The 18,830-nt window shown below is 50.3% G+C and overlaps 1 protein-coding gene across 13 annotated transcripts in view; it reads right to left on the reverse strand.

Moving 5' to 3' along the window:
• Positions 1 to 1,738: 1,738 nt before the first annotated feature.
• Positions 1,739 to 18,830, reverse strand: part of C28H10orf90 (chromosome 28 C10orf90 homolog) — a 206,234-nt gene continuing 189,142 nt past the window's right edge. For 10 of the 13 annotated variants that reach the window (XM_038579097.1, XM_038579092.1, XM_038579091.1 and 7 more), the window contains 3 exons: positions 6,135 to 6,198; positions 5,498 to 5,814; positions 2,750 to 2,849 (listed from right to left, as the gene is read on the reverse strand). In XM_038579097.1, the coding sequence (XP_038435025.1) occupies positions 5,520 to 5,814; positions 6,135 to 6,198 (359 nt within the window). In that variant the 3' untranslated portion in view covers positions 2,750 to 2,849; positions 5,498 to 5,519. Of the gene's footprint in view, positions 2,661 to 2,749; positions 2,850 to 5,497; positions 5,815 to 6,134; positions 6,199 to 18,830 lie in introns of those variants that run through there. The other 3 variants (XM_038579094.1, XM_038579098.1, XM_038579103.1) reach the window with 2 other exon arrangements.

The raw sequence follows: 18,830 nt of genomic DNA on the forward strand, positions 1-18,830 counted from the left end.
ATTCTAACACTATTATATTTCTGTTATAACCTTAATAAGACAGAAAGGGAATGCAGGATATCCAAAATTTACTCATCCGCATCACAAAACAAACAACAGGGGAAAAAATTCAGTTTAGCAGAAAGCAGGACTTTCACTTGCAGCCCTGGCCTGAGCTGGCTGCCCCGGAGCACAGACCAGCTGGAGCCAGACATCACAAACTCCTACCCGGACTCCACCTCCGGGCCCTTAGTTACGAAATGTCTAAGGGCATTCGATCCCAAGTTGACTCTTTCTTACTATTTAGATTTTAAGACCTGGCATCCGCTTTACAAAGGGGGTAAACTCTTCACTGGCAACTTTTGGAAGTTGGCTGCATGCAGGAATTCTGAGATATTTAGTTGCTAAGTGACATCAACCCACTTCTTAGCAAGTGTCCTAGAACAGTCTAGAAATGATTGGGCCCTGGATTTAAGTTACCGGTTAGGAAAAGCTTGGAAACTCTCTGAAGATAGTAAAGAAACACAAGAAAAGCTAAGGAACTTGCTGGGCCAGTGTTTGATGGTGTGATCTCACCCTTGCAGAGCTGCCCCTCTTGCCTACCGTTGAGATGGATCTGGGCCCTCTAAATGGTTTCCCACCACTTGCGGGCACAACGCTAAGCTTTGTTGGTAAAGGAGACAGAGACACTGTGGGACAGAAGGGTGCTGCTTCCTAGGTCTGGGACAGTCGGCTCTGTGGGCTCCTGTGGGTCAGGTGGTGGCTGCTTCCCCGGCACCCCCCCAGTCAATCCTGCAGCAGTAACATGGCTTCCACATGCATCCTAGACAGCTGGCTTCCAGCAAATTCTAGAGGGTGGATTTTCAACAAGATCTGTCAGCAGGATCACCTGCTGAGCAACAACCATTCCCTCTCCATCCTATCTAGGCCTCAGCCCAGGACAGGAGAGGATGCTCCTTATGGGCAGGGATGCTCCTTTTCTGCGCAGCTCCTACCTGCATGCTTTGCAGTTCCTTCTCCCTCTTGCTGGCCGATCCCTCGTTCCTGCAGCTCCGTTATGGTAAATAGTCATATACATTACACATCCCTGGCCAAGCTACCGTGTAGTTTCTCTCCCCTGATTGGATCCAGACCGATAACCTGGTCTAGGGGCACAGACTGCGGAGCAAAGCAGCTGAGACCTGAATCCAGAGTCTGCTCCCCGCTGTGTTGTTCTATCATCTCTGGTCGGCGGGTTCTGATACGATGTGCCCAAAAGGCGAAGCACCAATCCATCCTGGAGGGCAGGGCAGAGGGGACGGTGTCAGGACAGAACCCAAAGGCTGAATTTTTAAGCAATTTTCCAGTAGATACATAAATGAAAGGCATTCCTGAAAGGGGACGGTGTATGCAGCCTTGGAAGGAGGGAAAGTGAGTGACATCCCCAGTCTGGGGACAGAGCTGCCAGTAGGGCTCCTATTTAGTCTCCCCAACCTCCCCGCATTCTGGGGTGATTCCTAGTGAGATCAGAGGCCTTTGGGATCCTAACCCTCGCTCTCCAGTTTCCCTGTTTTCTCACCCCTGCTCTCTGGGGACAACCCGGGGCCTCTCTCTCTCCAGGGACTTGGGGGGCAGGGGCTCCTGACCTGGGTGCTGTGGTGGTAAGAAGGTGGCAGAGGAGTGGGTTAGAGGCCCCCACTGGCCGTGATCTCATTTCTCAACAAGCATCCTCCACAGCAACTTCAGCTCATAACAGAGAATACACAGCAGAGCGACATTCTCATTTTTGTAATAACCGCATTTATTTCCATTTTTGATAAAAACTAGTTAGTTCTTAACTCCCCAAACACACATGTATAAATAATGAACATCGTCAACGTTGGAAGAACAAATGGCAGAGCCGGGGCCCTCAGGCCACCTTTAGCAACACAGCTTTTGTTTTGGTAAGAGGGGGCTTTGCAGGAAACACTGAAGTTACCTATAATTTTTCTCCCACCGATTCTGCTCCCCTAGCTCCTGTGGATACAGACTTTCTATCAATGAAGAGAAGCAGAGTGGGGTGGGGTAGTGAGGACGGCCCTGCCCACCCCGGGGTCACAGACAAACAGAATGCACGTTCCCGAGTCCCGGATGGAGCACCTGCTTGCATCCACGGTCAGCTTCCAGCAGCACGCGGCCCACACATCCAGGGAGTTTTTAAACATTCTGGGTGCTGACCCAAAGTCTGGAGTTGGCTGAACTGGCAAAAATTGGGACTGATACTGAAAAAGGGATAGATGCGGGTACCAACAATCCGATGAACAAGAATAACCCCCTGGGATCTAGGCCCGTGGAACCATGTAAGGCCTTTCTGCCTCGGTGGGAATGGTGGGGGCAAACATCAGAAGCCAAAGGTCAATTCCAAATTGGAAAAATGAGGAGCCTGTTCCTACCGGTTCACATCACGTGGGTCACCCCTTGATGGCCTGCCGACCCGCTCCCTCAAGGGTTACTGTTTCTGTGCAGTTTGGGTAAGCAATTCAGGAAGCTATGTTTTTCTTTATGGAAAAAAAAAAAAGAAAAGTAAGTGTTTCATATCATGAAGATAATGCTAAGTTTAATGCTTGATCCAGCGTTTGAAGTCATCCCAGGGCCAGGTAGCGGGTCAGCAGGGCAGCCTGTGGTTAGACCGCGTTCCTTTGAAGGAGCTGGTCCAGTAATTGCTAGGGAAGCAGGAGACAAACACGTCAGGTTCAAGGTCAGCATCTGCGCGCCACACACACGTCACACCTGCTGGCGGCCGGGCCATTACCTTTTTGAAGACCTCAGCGCGGAGTCGGTTACTCTGTAAGATCACTCTCTTCTTTTGTTCCTCTTTTTTCTTTTTAACTTCCGGCAAGTTATTATAGATTCTGAAACAGAGTCAGAAAAACCCTCTGAGTGGTGGCGAGACACCGTGTGTGCCTGTGGCGGGTCTGTGTCCTGTCCTGGCGACAGGCTCTTCCATTTCAAAGGCAAGGCCAGCTGCGGATGGGCCATCTCGGATCTGCGAGACGCCGAGTCCCAGGGCTGCCCCGACAGGCCCCAGGATGGGCCGGGGGGGCTGTGACGGCGCCAACATTCCGTGGGTCCCCCCCCCAGTCAGAGCGGGGAGGCCACCTGTCCGCAGGGCAGTCACTTCTCTGCCCCTCCAGTCTCTCTGAGATAATTAACGACTCGCTTGCATAAAGTGGGAGATTCCAAACCCGCCGCTTGGCCACTCTGTGTAAACTTGCCCCAGATACCTTTTTGCTACACAGTTTTTGGACACTTTCCCGTGACTTAGAAAAGGAGCAGGGAATAAATGGAAGTAGCAGGAGCCGTCCTGGAAGATCACACATGTAAATGTGTGTCTCCCTCTTAACCTGTTGCCTTCCCAATTCAAGTGCTTCCAGACACGTCTCAGGCATAAAGTATTGTGTTTTGGTCCTGGTGTAAAATCAAGAGTTTCTGAGTTACGAGCAGGGCCCAAGAGACCTTCTTCTGGACCTTTCTTTCCTACCTCTTAACGGAAACTGTTTGTGTACAGACGCCAAAGGATATTTCTGCAAGAACCCACAGTAGAAGGACTGCAGCTGAGCTCTGGGATTGCTGTATACATGGCACTCGGATAAACACTTTTTTTTTTTTTTTTCATTTTCTCTCACGTCTGAAAGCCAGACAAAATTTGTTTAATAGGTTCTACGGTTAAAATAATAACAATGAATAAAAACATTACTGATGACAATATTAGCAGCTGACCTTATCCTGGTTACTGAGCATGAGGCTAATCACCTGGCATATATGTTCTCAATCCTCACAACAGTTCAAAGAGGCATGTTGTGTCCTCCAGAGTATGATTTTTCCCCGCATTTTCCCCCTTTCTTTAAATTTAAGCTCAATTTGCCGGCATATAGTATAACACCCAGGGCTCATCCCATCAAGTGTCCTCCACAGTGCCCGTCACCCAGTTACCCTATCCCCCCCCACCTCCTCTTCTGCAGCCCTTTGTTTGTTTCCCAGAGTTAGGAGTATATTGAGGAAGGCAAGCCCCAGCGAGGATGGGAGACTCGTGTAAAGTCCCTCAGCTGGCTAAAGGTGGGCTGGGATTCGAAGCTCGGACTCTCTCTATGCACCGCTCTCCCCCAACCATGGAGCATAAAGTGTCTGGGAAATGCTTGTTCCACTGATATGGTGTGAATGAGTAAATAAACACACACAGTTTCCACGTCCAGGAACTATTCTGGAAAGGGCCAGGGACGTAGACGATAAGGAATCAGTAGGAAAGCTGAATGTCCCAAAGCTCCAGTGGAAATCCCTTCAGATGCAGAAGGCCGTCTTCTGGATACGAACCATCTGAATCTTGTGGGCAGCTTAAGATAAAAATTCCCAGGTGTCACTCCTGGAGTGTCTGATGTAGTATTTTGTTAAAAGGGCTTCCTAAATAAATTATGGTACATCCATACCATGCCCCACTCAGCAGATAGTGAGAACCAATGAGAAAAATCATCTATGCCTGTATCTTTTGACACAGAAAGAACTCACATATTATAAAGCAAAAAAGTAAGCTATGGGAAAATAATTTATATGGTATGACCCCATTTATGATTTAAAGTTAGATAATTGTAGATGTACAAATAAAAGTCAATTTCCAAGCAGAGAGAAAGGCCAAGAAGAATACACAGAAGGTGATAACTGTGGGTCTCTGGGGAAAGGATTGGGCTCAGGGAAGTGGGGTAGGAGGTAGGAGGGGAAGACAGTGGACTTAGACTTCAGCTTTTTCTCTACTGTTTGAGTTTTTAAAATGAAAATGTGATTTAACAATACAACTAAAGACAAAGAATACAAAAGAAAAGAAAGGTCCAGTGTGATTGTGGGTGAGTGAAGTCTGAGAGCCGGGGTCAGAGCCCACCCAGGACGTAGTGAAAACCCAAGTACAGACTCCATCCAGGGCATGCCCCATAACCTAGCTCCTGCATCCTCCCTGAGCCTTGGTTTCCTCTTCTGGAAAGCCACAGGGCCATCCTGTCGACCCTGAATGCTGCTTTGAGATCTAGCATTTTCATTGCAAGGCTCTGAAATAGCAGCTTTGGGTTTAGGGACCAGGACGGGAAGACTCAGCTGAATTTTCTCACAAAATTGAAAAAAAGAACACAACTCTGCACTTTTCAAACAGCAAGTCTGAAAACCCGGTGGCCCCTCAGCACCCCCAGTTAGAACGCTGTGAATCCGTGAATCAGATGGCTAATAGGATGCTCCCCTTCTTGTCACTTCCACTCTTTGACTTACAAAGCCCCCCCCACACACACACTGCAGATGATCAAAGTTGGCCAATTATCATGGAAACAATTCGGTCATGCTAAAAGCAGAGATTTTTTTGTGCCTGGACTGTGGAGAAATATATTCTTCCTATTTCAGCGGTTTTCCTAAGCTCGCTATCAATTGGGTGTAATTATTAGAGTGCGTCCCAGTGCTAGATACTTTACTATAAACAAATGACATTTTACTTGCATGAACTTGGCCAACACTGCTGAGTTCTTGCCTTTTGGGTAGGAGGCCAGGGCTCAGAGAGAATGGCCGCCTTTGTGTGCATCAGGCTGGTGAAATTGTGGGGGTCTGGAATTGCAAGCAGCCAAGCAGAACAGGGGAGTTTGCACCAGCAGGGCCACCAGGCCCGCTGGGGATGCAGCGTCAGGAAGGCCAGCGTGTGGCCCGCGGTGGCTTTGCTGGCTCCCATGTGCCACGGGCTTCCAAGTCTGGACTCTCTTCTTGCAGGCTCTGCTACTGTCAAGGCCCTCAGGAGAAACCGCCTCTCTCCTCATAAAATCACCTTCAAAGGTGCACGGCGACACACAGCACCTGCCCACAGAGACGATGAACATGTGCAGAAGCATTCCCATTACGAGTCTGGGGATCTCTTAGAGACCAATTACTGGACCAGTTCAGAATCCAAGACCCACCGCTTTCCTAAGGCTTTTCCAAGAACGGCATTAACATTCAGAGGTGCAATTGGACAACTATACTTCTCTTAGCCAGCTTTTCAAACTCACGGCCAAGAAGACCTCAAGACATTAAAGTTGGACCTGGAAATAGTGACTCCTCTGGACAGCGCCTGGACGCATCAGACACCCTCCCCCGCCTCACCCCACATTTTTCGATCTCACATAATAACCAAGTACCTTTTAGATCGCATGTGCATCTCCTTCTCTGAAATGTACCTTTCTTTGGGTTTGAACAAGTTATCTGGAATGAAAGAGAAAGAGGATTAATTTTGGAAGGTATGGATACGGCACATTCTAGAGAAACACTACAGTGGACTCAGTAAACACTTTGCTACTGATCCTCAGTCTAAGCCCCGCCCTGCTGCAGATACTGCACGACATAGCAGACACTCAGACACCGTAAACGGTTATATTAAAATGGACAACCAATAGATTGGTCTTGGCAATAAATACAGTCATGAAGCACAAGGTTAGCATCTAACATACTTTGCAGACAGTGACCCTTGCATATGCTCAGATAGCAATAGTCTCGGTGTGCAGGGGGGGCAGCGCCAAGGTGGCACAAAAATGTGCTTAAGTGTCACCCTGGGTTCAGGGCCCTGGGTGTCAGGTGAAAGATCTCCACACTAGGCTCTTGTCTCGAAGGACAAGGACATCTCCCTGCTATCACTAGAGCATTTTGAGAGCAGGAGTGGACACTCACAACCGGGGCCCTCGGTCAGGGACACTCAACCTTGGCATCCATTCTCCTGCAGGACTACCCACTTCTAATCACTATGAGTCTGGAATGTTTTTCATTGTAAGTCCATATTACTAATCACAATGATGCTTACAGATGGCACACTTGAGCGTGGTATGTATTTTTTAAAAAAAATAGTGAATACCCTCCTGCAATAATTCCATCTCCCACAAGGCTCTTGACCCTAAAGACTGGCCAAGAGTCTGTCACACAAAAATCCTCTTGGGGTACGTGTTGCATGGAGTACCTCTGAGAAGCTGCCACACTTCCTGGAACACCTGGATGGGGACCAGGTCCCTTCCTCCACTGAGCACAAGCAGGCAGACACCTCAGCATCCTAGTTATGTATCACAGAGTTGAAGTGGATTCCCTGTGATCCCCAGTGAAGACCTCACATGTTCCTATCAATCTCCTCCATGGGGGGCCTGTCCCCCCAACTCAGCGCTCCTGTGGAGTCACGCAAGACCTCTCGGGCTTGCAGAATTCTCCACGAATATACACGAGGGTGGGGTAGAAACAGGAATTCTAATGAATTTCTCCCCTCTAGAGAAAGAAAATACAGCTACTGATTTACAAACTGGAAACAACAGGGTGGCTGAGCTTGTAGTCTAGTTATTGAACATGAGTGGAAAAAAATGGCACCATTACTTAACTTCAAAGATAAGATACCAAAGAGAAATAGGAGAGGAGACAAAAGAAAAAAAAAATCAGAAGAATTTTCCCAGCTAAGGGGAAACGTCCCCAGTGTTTGGAAAGGCATGAGAGAAAGAAGCAGTCAACATCACCATTGCGCCCACCCTTGGCTTTCGCCCCAGAAAGGAAAGCTTCAGAAACATCCCGATGACTTTCCCAAAGACATGGGGTGTCACCTTAAGGCGACCAGGTCTTGGGAAAGTGGTTGTGTGACTTTGAAGACTCCCACTCAGGCCAGGAGAAGGAACCCCTACAAAAAAATTAAGAGTCAAGCCTGGATTAGCATTCCTCAGGAGGGACTCGAGATTAGGGTGCGGTCAACCCAGACAGATAATGGTGCTCCCAAGGAATACAAACGTTACAAGCCGTATCTGTGATATTTTTTATAATCTTAATCCAATGGTTTGTGGTGTACTCTGAAATTCGTTTTTTTTGTTTTGTTTTGTTTTTTAAGTTTATTTCTCTAGAGCACCTGATATCACAAAGCGGCTTTGGTTTTATTTCCAAGAGGAAACAAAAGCAAATGTGAGCTCTTTGGCACCTCCACTGTTTTGTTTTCTGAGCTCTTCGTGGCCTGCTGTGCCTCAGCAGGAATTGAAATTCGGGGCCCAGCAGCCCACATTAGGTGCAAAACAAGTAGGTCCGGCATCCAAGCCGGCCAGGCCCTCCTGGGCTGGTGGGCTCCACCCACACTCTGGGAAAGTGCTCCTTAGTTGCTGACTTAAAGGTTTCATAACACCACCAAGCCCATCTGATGAATAGAGAGACCAAAGAGAGAAGCAGGGGTTCTGGGCGCCTGAAGGAAGTTGTTTGAAGTAAAGCAAGTGGCTTGCTGATGGCTCTCAACCTCACCAAAGTACATAGAACTCTATCTGGCTCTCAGAGGGGGGAAGGAGAGGGGAGAAATGGCACATCAGACATGGTGGTGGGGGGGGGGTCCTTGTTATTATTGATAACAATACTCCTAGCATTTATTGGATGCTTCCCTATGTGATCTTCATACCAACCCTGTGACTTGCTCATGATTTTCCATATTTTAGGATTGGGGAAATCTGAGGTCAAAGGGCTGTTTCCTGTTCAGGTTCATGAAGTGAAAGAGTGAATGGCAGAGCTGGGTTTCAGCCCGAATTAATCCAGCCCTGTCCACACGTGCTCTTAACCTCAGAACACTGCCACCGACTCGTATTGCAGAACCCACATACTGGAAGCCCTGATAATGCCAGTCCACTTCCCATGAGGCCAACCCCAAATGTGTTTCTCTTGTACTCCCTCCCTCCTACATCTAATGAGCAACTACTACATCACCAGGGGTTGCTCAGAAGAAAGGTAAGATCCTACCATCATGAACCTCATTTGTTGGGGTGGGGGGTGTGTGGTGTTTAGATGATTAACAAACCAGCCACAAAGTATCAGGCAAGTGATCGGAAGGAAATGAAACGTGATCACATGGTAAAGGGGGGTTGGGGCAGTGGGGGGAAGAGATATTGAAACCAGAACCCAGATGAACATAGGACCAGCTGTGGGAGGCTCTGGGAGAAGGGGGTCAGTGGGGAGAACCAGCGAGGGCCACAATGGATGCAGTGTGAGGGAGGGAGGGCTCGAGGATGAGGCAAAGTCAGGCCAGCAGGTGACACAAGATCAAAGACAGCACCACTACCCACCCCCCTGCCCGGCACACCTACTGAGAGCCCCCCGGGGACTGTGAGCACCATGCCCGAGCGTGGGCACTGGAAATGTAAACCAAAATCTCTAGACTATGCTACTGTGCACCCAAACTGGGAACCACCTGTACTGGGTTTTGTAAGCCAGCTTTGCAAGCCTGGTAAGGAGTATTTCTTCAAAGTGAGAGAGAGATAAATATTTTTAAAAGGTGGGGGGGCACCTGGGTGGCTCAGCATTTAAATGTCTGCCTTTAGCTCAGGGCCAGATCCCGGGATCCTGGGATCGAGTCCCACATCGGGCTCCCCGCAAGGAGCCTGCTTCTCCCTCTGCCTGTGTCTCTGCCTCTCTCTGTGTCTCTCATGAATAAATGAAAAAAATAAAAAAAAAGTGAGCGAGATGGAGAACCACGTGGGGTTCTAACCAGGAGATCTGATTAGTGTTGGTAAAAGCTGGCCAGCGGCTGTTCATAAACAAACTCAGATGGAGGAGCCACAGATAGGCCCTGGGGAGGGAATCAGGCACCTGGAGGGGGAGCTAGAGAGGGCAGTGCTCCGAGGGCGAAGTTGGTGGGCTCTGGCTTCACCGACACTGCCCGTGGGCGAAGCGAGTGGTGAGCTGGGAGAGGATGGGGACGACTTCCAGACTGTGGGCTGGAGCAACTGTTCACCAGATGCCTGCTAGGCTTCCACCCCTTTGGTGCTATGCAGTAGAGACACGAAGGTCACTAAGACCAAGGGCTTAAAGCCCAGGGTGAGAGCCAGAAAAATAAGGTCTTTGGGAGCCGGGACCAATGTTGTCTGCATGGGGCGGAGGGCTCCTGGGGGAGTGGGCAGCCCTTGGGGGCAAGAGCAGGGCTGGGGGGGCTTGGCAGGAGGAGAAAGCAGAGCTGAATCTTAGTATGGCAAATCGACCTTCAATAAAAACAAATAAAAAAAAAAGCTGACGCTGACAGTGGGGGGAGGAAGGGTGGCCCAGGGGGTGGTGGGGGGATGTCGCAGAACCACGGGGACCTGTGTGCAGCAAGAGTCGGTTCTTCAAGCCCCCGTGCGACAGGATCCACTGGGGGCCTCACTTTGTAGAATGGAAACCACCCTGCATGCGCTTTGTTTAAAAAAAAAAAAAAATACCGCAAAACCGCCTCTATCAATTCTCTTTGAATGAAATTCTGCCTTTATGAAATTAAAGTGACTGGTGAGAACAATTTGCAGCCTGCTTATTGGCCGTTTATGGATTTTCCTTGAAGCGTTGTTATTGCAATTCACTGATAGGGAGCGAGGAGAACCCTGGTTGTATTTACCTTTCATTAACACTCAAAGAGAGGAGGTTTGGGGTTTGTTTTCAGTTTTTTTCAATAAAATTTCTAAGGTAAATTGCCCATTTCTGTATTTCTGGAAAATCCTTTCTCCCCTGCCCCCCCAACCCCGAATCTGTTGTGTCTGGCTCATTCTTGTATCGAAGCCAGGGGGCCTATTGATAATTTAATTTGGCAAGGCCAGACACACTTAACCCCTTGCCTGTTTCAAAGTTGGCCAGTAACAAGCTACCAAGATCTTGGTGCCCCTGAGGCTGCTCGGGGGGGGGGGGGGGGCGCGGAGTAAGAGCTGAGTCCCGATACCCCATCGGTCTCTGTAAACACACGTGTTTATTAATAACCCTCACCTCCTACGTGTGTGAACACGCACACACACACACAAGGGGACAGGTGGCCTTCACCTTGTATCGCCAGGAGGCAGCAAGGATCAGCCAGTCGCCAGCATGATTGGTTGTTTATGGGCCTGGGGTGGTTCTCCCTCCATACGGGGCCCTATCTATGGCTCTGACTGCAAAGCTTCCTTTTCCCTATTGAGCAAGTAATCTAAATGATAATCAAGTTCACACTGGATTTATTACTACAGCTCCCTCCCAGGAGCTTGTTCTCTGCAGTCACCCTGAGCACTTTGAAGAATCCTTCAGGTCCTTGCACCCCCCACCTGAGAAACCCCCAAAACCAAGAGATGCCTGTTGGAGAGAATCCAGCATAGAGCCAATAAATCACTTTGGAGTGTCCATACCAAGTCTACACCTCTCGGCATCTTCTGTGAAACATTGGGTCTATCGAAAAAGAATGCAGATGGGGTGCGGGTTTTGGGGGGGGCGGTTCTCTGACAGATTTTCCCTAACAAAGGACCCCAGTATCTGTGCTTTCTGAGATCACAAGGCCATTGAGCAGCTGGCCATCCTTTCGGCCGGAGTGCTTACATCATGGCTTTCAAGAGTTAAATGCAGTCCCTTGCACATTTCTATTCAGCTCACTTTGGTGGCACCTCTAATCTGCCTGACACAGGCAACAGCGGAGTGGTCTAGCTTGGGCTAATTAGCCTCCCGAAATTAAATGGTACACACGGCACCGCACAAAGGCGAGTGGAAAGATATTTCAGTGCCTTGCCTCCGAAGTGCTCTTGCGATGATAAAATCCTGTGCTGGATAAACATTCTCATTTTTCTCAGATCATTTCTGGCCTTCAGTGGAATCCTGCTCTGAATGGCAGTTCCACAGGGTAGGCAGGCTGCTCCGGGCCCTGGAAGGTGGTGGCGGCTGCACAGATGCTGGCGCTGACATGCAAATGATGCTCGGCTCAATTACCACCCAGCTACACCAGAGAGGGGCTGATGTCAGAGCTGGAAAACGCAGTGAGGCTCTCCCATCCTTCCGGCGAAGGGACACAGCATCAAGAGCTCAAGGATACACCAGAGGTCTCCAGGGATGCCGACTTCTCTCCACAGGTACTAAGGTATGAAGTCCGCTGGTTACACAAGTCACTCGGTCTGATGGCAGAGAGCTCAGTCCCCGCGCAGAGTTTTGTCCTGGGGCAGAGAGCCGGGCAGGGATGCTGGTGGTGACAACAGCCCGCCAACACCACCAGCAGCCCACGAGACTGCCCGCAAATCTTCATAATGGGAGAGCCCTTGGTGGGGCCCAGGGGCCGTAACTTCAGCTCCCCCAGCGAGAGGAACCAGATCCCCAAGGCCAACATGTCTACGAAGAACATTTGTGGAAAGAAGTGGAGTCTTCATGCCATCCCTGGTTTTATCCTGTGCTTGGACCAAGAGCAGCCAGCCAAGTCCCCCCACCTCCCTCCCTGCTCCTTCAGGGTCTTTTGCTATGTGATTCCAGACTTGGCTTATAGCTCCTGCCAGGCCAGCTCTCTTCCCAAGTGGCCCTGACTCCTTAGTGACAAAGTGGGGGATGGATTTTTTCTACTCTGCTTCCTCATCCTCCCAACACCCTTGCTCCTTTCCATCCATGCTCCATCCCTATGGCCAAAGACAACAAATGTTAATATTTCTATGTATTATCTGGTTATTCCTCAAAGGCCCAGCAAACGATGAAGGGGCCCAAGGCTCTCTGCTGGCTCTCATGAAAGCCACGAGGACCGCAGTGGAAGGCAAGCCTGTATCAATGGTTACCTCTCCTCTGCATCACTCCTACTTAAGCTCTTGGTATAGATAACGCCCACTCTTGCCATTATTTTAGAGTCACATTTGTGAAATACTTTCCAAAGGGACTATGACTGGCTCCTTTCCTCTGATGGACTTTGTGCTGGGTACCAGCATGATGGCATGGTTACGGGTGCCGGAGGAACCTACATGGAGACAGGTCTAGACAGAGCCTGTCAATGGATAAGCTTCCAATGAGGCAAAGCAGACCCCAGACCGTGAAGGTGGCACCAAACTCTACAGCCCAGAGGCCGCCAGGGCCCTCAACCCTTGCTTCCTGGCACTGCTAGACCAAAGGATACAAGTAAGGAGAGTAAGACCTCCATTCCACAATCCCAGGTTTCTGTGGGAAATGGAAGACTTAAACTCCAGGAGGTGGGGTTTCCTTAGCAAAGCACGGTAGATAGTTCCATAAGCAGAGAGTCCTAGAGCGGTATTTCCAAAGTGGACTCTCGAGAATTGGATAAAAGCATTTCCAAGGTTGGAAAAGTATAGGGGAAACAAGGTGAAACAAATGTAAGCAGTCTTCATTGTTGCACAACTTATGGGTGCCTTTGACAGTCATAATCATCAGTTTTCAAAGTTAGTGTTTATACCTACAGCATAGCAATTAATCTATCTTAAAAAGAAAATCTGCTCTACTTTCCCCACATTTCCCTTAAAAGTGTGTGTGTTCAACGGCAAGTTTAAATTACTCATTTAAAGGGACTTTAACAATGGCTCAAATCACACACTTCACTGTAAAACAGCAACAGTTAGTGAAAGTCTGAAAGATTAACTGTTGATATGAGAGTCATTGTTTGCTCCAATTCCAGGGTTTGCCAGCATTTTTTAGGGAACCACAAAATATGGTGATTTACAGATGATGAATAAACTTTCCTTCCCATTGCCAAGTAGATTTATATACTCAGTGTCACTGCAAGGTTTACTACTAAACTGCATCGTGAGATAAAAGGAAAATCATTTGGAAAATAAAATCCAGACAATTGGGAAAAGGAATCTCCCATAAAGTGATTTTTTTTTTTCCTTACCGCTCTGTAATTCCTGTTTCCACCTTGAACTATTTTCATTGGAAACAGCACTGTCCTTCTAACCGACAGACGTAAATTGGTCTTTTTCTCCCACGTTTCTTAAAAAGAAACACAACACCTTTATCATCGGCCTGTGAAGGACACCATAATAGCGCACTTGGAAAGATCTTTGAATCAGGGAAACAGTCTCTTAGCTAAACCGAGCTGCTTGTTTTCTTTGCAGAACTGATGAAGTAACAATGACTTTTATCTGATAAGCACATTTAAAAATTCCTTTGTGAGTAATATTGGGAGAACTACTCCCCCCCCAAATATTTATTCAGATGTTTTATGGGAGAACATTCGCGAGATCAGACCAGGCGGACCAGCCGTGGACCATGCGGCCGGGGCTCAGCTTAGCTGCATGATGAACAGCACATTTTTATGACTGCGATGACTTCCCTGCCATCTCATATCTGCTGGGTCATTTCTCCAGCTCGACGCTCTGGGAATGCAAATTCATTTTAATACTTTGCTCTGGCCAAGATCATCAGTGAAGGCAGATCTGCTGGAGGAGGAATTCTGCGGTGCCTTCCAGAGAATTCCGTTCCTCTACTGGTCCGTGATCTGAATGGCTCTGACTTGGATCACCTTGGGAAGTGTGGATAATGCAATTCAGATGAATTCAGTCTGTTTTGCTACGTGCAGCAGAGCAGCCCAGAGTGACTCAGTGCGGGGTGTGCCCGTCGGCGCTTACCGTCTAGGGGGAGCTTTACTAGCATCCCCACCTGACCATAAGCCAGGGTGGAGAAGGTAAGAAGGTTGGGGATCCAGAGACATACAAGAGCCATGAGCCCTCACAAGGCAGGATGGGGTAGGGCAGGGGACGGGATGGGAATATCAGGGAGAGCTTCATGGAAGGAGGGGACATGCCTCATGGGTTTTCTAGGCATTTGCAGGTTAGGGGGACAGTGTGAGTGGGTCACCAGGAGGATCCCGATAGGCAGAGAGCAGAGAGACAGAAGCAGCCGGGACTGCGTGAGAGCACGGCGGGGCTCCCATGACCATGCAGGTCAGGCATTACGGGAACCAGAAGGAAGGGCCTTGGGAGTAAGAGGTTAAGGAAGATGCTGGACTTAGGCGGGGCCAGTGAGGTGAGGCAACATTTTATATGGCAGAGACAAGGAGAGACAGACAAGGCTTCTCTTAGGTGCTTCCGGGACTCTGATGCAAGGACAGACAGCTAAGGACACCAACTGGGAAGTGTTGGGGGGTGGGCAGAGTCAGGCGAGGAGGGGCCCAGGTCATGGGGTCGGGATGAAATCCAGGGGGGGCTCTGGGCTGGACTCCCAGGCTGCGGGGCTGCAGCGGGAACAGGCCGGAGCCACACCCTGGTCAGCAGGCGGTGGTGAGGGCGCCGCTGATGGAGCACCTACAGGCTACAGAGGCGCTGCCTACACCTGACGCTCTCTGTTCATCCCGCCCCTCACTCATCCTATTAGGCAGAAGCGATGACTAATTCTGAAACATTCCAAGTTAGGGACCAACCCCCAGGCCCCTGGGAGCCAGGTAGTGATGGCAGGGAAGGCGGGGGATGGCCCTGAGACTGCAGGTCCATGGTCTCCTCCTTCCTCCTCCTGCTTCCCTGGCTCTCACCTTCTCTCCCCCACGACTCAGCAGTCACTACCTTACATTGATTCCATCACCTCAAAAGCTGTCCCATCTGTCACCGTCCTGGATCCCGCTGCCCTGCCCAAGGCCTGCCCATCCCGTCCTGCCCTGGCCTCAGCTCTTGACCTCGGAATAAGGTTCAACTTGGAAGCAGCATTCATGATCCCCGTGAGCCCTCCTGGGCTCCTCTGTGGCCCGTCTGCCACCCCGTCGGCCCACACCCCCACTCCGCAGTTCCATCCGAGCCGACCCAACACCTCACGCACCCCCATCCCGCTGCACCTGCTCTGCGCCTCGATGAGCCAACGCGGCCCCAGCCCAGCACGCTTTGGAGGTCTCCCCATCCGAAGTTGCCCACCAGCCCCAAGTGGCGCTTCTCCCTGTGTTTCCTCCCCCACGAGCTGGGGAGGTCCGTGAGACCAGGGGCTGTACCTGGCACACGGTTGAGTTCTCAAGAAAGGTTCGCGAAGTGACAGAGGAGCAAAGTCCCGTGTCACTGCCACAGCCACACCACGGTGGGCCCGGGGGGCTCCGGGCCAGGAAAAGAACGTACGCGTGTGCTGACTCTGATTCAACCCACAGCTGGCGAGTAGTAGAGACAGGCAGGTGGAGACAGGCCTTCATAAGGCTACTCGCTTCCTGGTCTCCCCGGAGTCTCAGCTGCTCATGAACGTCCCCATCTACCAGCAGGGAGCTCGATTACCTGTCCCACACCTGTCCACCTGTCCGCGTGCATGCACACGTGCGGCCCGGCCCTGAACCCTGAAAACTGCTCGGCATTCATGGGTCAACAGGAAGCAGAGCCGGCGCCCTGGCCCTCGCTGTCAGCAGGCCCGCCACTTAGATGCCCGCCGTCCCGGCAGCCCCCGGCCGGCCAGGCACCTGTCAGCCACCAGAGCGCCCACCTGAGCCTCTCAGGTGCGTCCCCGACACCAGACTGCTGTGCAAACCCCGGCGACGGGAGGCAGCTAGCCCAGCTCGGAAAGCCCGCCTGCCTGCCTGCCTGCCTGCCTTCCTTCCTTCCTTCCAGTCGACGTCTTGACACTGTAGCCACAGCTCGTTCACGCATATGATTTATTAACTAATTTAGCATGTAAGGAAAACATCTGCATTTCGCTTTTATCATCTTGCCAGCAGACAGGCTGAAGACAAGATGTGTACCGTAGACTTGTTTAATGGGGCCCTAAACACTCCCTCTCCCTTGCCCCAGCTCGCACGAGGCTCCGGTTTCCAAAGTTGTCTGATTTCACTGACCTAACACAAACAAACAGGAGCATAAAGCTCTCATCGACACATAAATACGGCAGGGACGGGCAGTGGCCATAAAACCCCTGCCCCAAAGTCCTGCCCACAGCGTCCTAGTGGCTGTGGCTACTTCCGAGCTGGGGGGACGAAAAGGTACTTAAACTATTGACTGGTTATTAAAACCATTGACTGGGTCCGATCGCCCTTTAATATAGACCATTTCAAGATATTCATTTAAAGTGAATTTTGGGGACGCCTGGGTGGTTCAGCGATTGAGGGTCTGCCTTTGGCTCAGGGCACGATCCTGGGATCCGGGATCGAGTCCCACATAGGGCTCCTCAAAGGGAGTCTGCTTGTTCTCTGCCTGTGTCCCTGCCTCTCTCTCTGTGCCTCTAATAAATAAAATCCTTTTAAAAAAATAAAGTGAATTTTGTTTAAAGATTTCATTTAACATGAACTTGTAAGCAGATCCGTTGAGGGAGGAATGCCACAGTTGGACAATGTAGTGCTGAGAATACCATCTCCCCCAAAAGACATGTTCAGGTCCTCACCCCCCCACTCAACCTGTTTTTGTGAATAAACTTGGAAACAGGGTCCTGGCAGACGCGTGTAAGTTAGAATGGGTGATAGTGGATGAGGGTGGACCCCGATCAGAGACTGGTGTCCTCCTAAGATGAGGAAATTCGAATACAAAGACACACAGACAAGGGCAGGTGGCCACGTAAAGAATGAGGCAGAGAACGCAGTGATGCATCTGTAAGCCAAGGAACACCAAGGATTGCCAGAAACCACCAGAAGCTAGGACGCAGGCCTAGCGTGAATGCTCCCTCTGAGCATCCAGAAGAAAACCAGCCATTTAGACCCCCTGATTTTGCACTTTTGGCCCCCGGACTCTGAGACAACACATTTCTACTACTTTAGCCACCCGGCCTGTGGTCACTTGTTAAAGCAGCCCGAGGAGGGACCAACGGGCATCTCTCCAATAGTGGAGACGACGATGGTCATCTTAGAGCATCTGGCACCCACAGCTGGAAGGCAGCTGGCCCAGGGGACGAGGAACCCTGTGCCGCTGCTGACGAACGGCCCCACACGGAAGACACTCCTGGTGTCTCTGGGTCCCCATTTCTTCCTGCACAAAGTAAAGCTAAAACTAAACTTCCCGACTAAAAAGGAAGCTAATCAGATGCCATTTTTTGCACATGAATCTGCCGAGGTCAACGGCGGCGCTGATTCGTGTTTGTTGTCATTTTCTAACAAGCAAGATCTTCAGAAATGTCGAGGCCAAGTGGCTCACCCATCACGAGCACCCTGGCAGCCCTTCCCAGGACAAGCGCAGACATCCAAGGGCGCAGGGGGCTCCCACTTGCGGCTGACGGTTGGTCCCTCGTGGTAACCTGAGAAGTCTGCTCCTGAACCCAGATTGCTCTTTGTCGAGCCAGCAGAGAGTTTAGTCCCCAGGAGAACACACCCAAATCCAGCCAGGCAGCTTGAAAACACTGGTGAGACACATTGTCAAAGAGGGAAAGTCTTTGCATGTTCATTTTGTTTTTGGTTTTTTTTTTTAATTTTTTGAAAAAGCATGCTGGAAAACGTCACTGGGAAGGAACAGCAAAATCCTCTGCCACGAGAAGGATGACCCTTGCCCGGGGTCTTAGGACCTGCAGCGTCGTGGGTGGACGAAGGAGACGGCCTGCCCACGGGCCACAGAGGTCAGAGGGCATCCTGGCATCACACCCCTTGGCCTCTGTCACCCAGGCTCCCCTACGCTGTTTGTAATGTTTGCTAAGCTGCATTTTATTGAATATGCTTATTTCCCTAGAGGACTTTTATTAGATTTATACCCATGATTTCACCTCCTGGGGGCCAGCACGTTTTGCTACGAAGAAAGCTCTTGTTCCTCTGTCCAAAGGAATAAAAAGGAGGTTTCCCCAGGCCTCCAGATTTTCAGATTTGAGTTGGCAGGCCTTCCGTAGGTCCCCAGTTTTGCTCTCATCTCTTCTTATTATTCTTGCTGCTTTAATAGTCTGTTTATAAGGTCCGAGAAGAAAGGACCAAGGCCCGTCTGGCTCCCTGCGCCATCCGCGGCTCCCAGCAAGGTGCCTGGCCCAGAGAAGATTCCTGAGAACTCCCTGTCTAGCGAGCCTATGCGTGCCGCCCCTCCCTGGGGTCAGCACGACACCAGCCCCACCGTGATTGGAAAGCTGGGCATCCACTCTCGGAGCTCACAGCAGGAAAGGGGTTTCCAGATGACGAATGTTGATGTAGACAAGCTGGAATTGACCTCGCGCCCGGAGATCTGTTTTGCAATCTATAAAGGGCAGAGGGGATCTCTTGCAAATGTCTGTTGGGAGCCAAGAATGTGAACTTGCTACCCTGG

The sequence above is a fragment of the Canis lupus genome, chromosome 28, assembly GCF_011100685.1.
Source record: "Canis lupus familiaris isolate Mischka breed German Shepherd chromosome 28, alternate assembly UU_Cfam_GSD_1.0, whole genome shotgun sequence".
NCBI classification, from domain to species: Eukaryota; Metazoa; Chordata; class Mammalia; order Carnivora; family Canidae; genus Canis; species Canis lupus.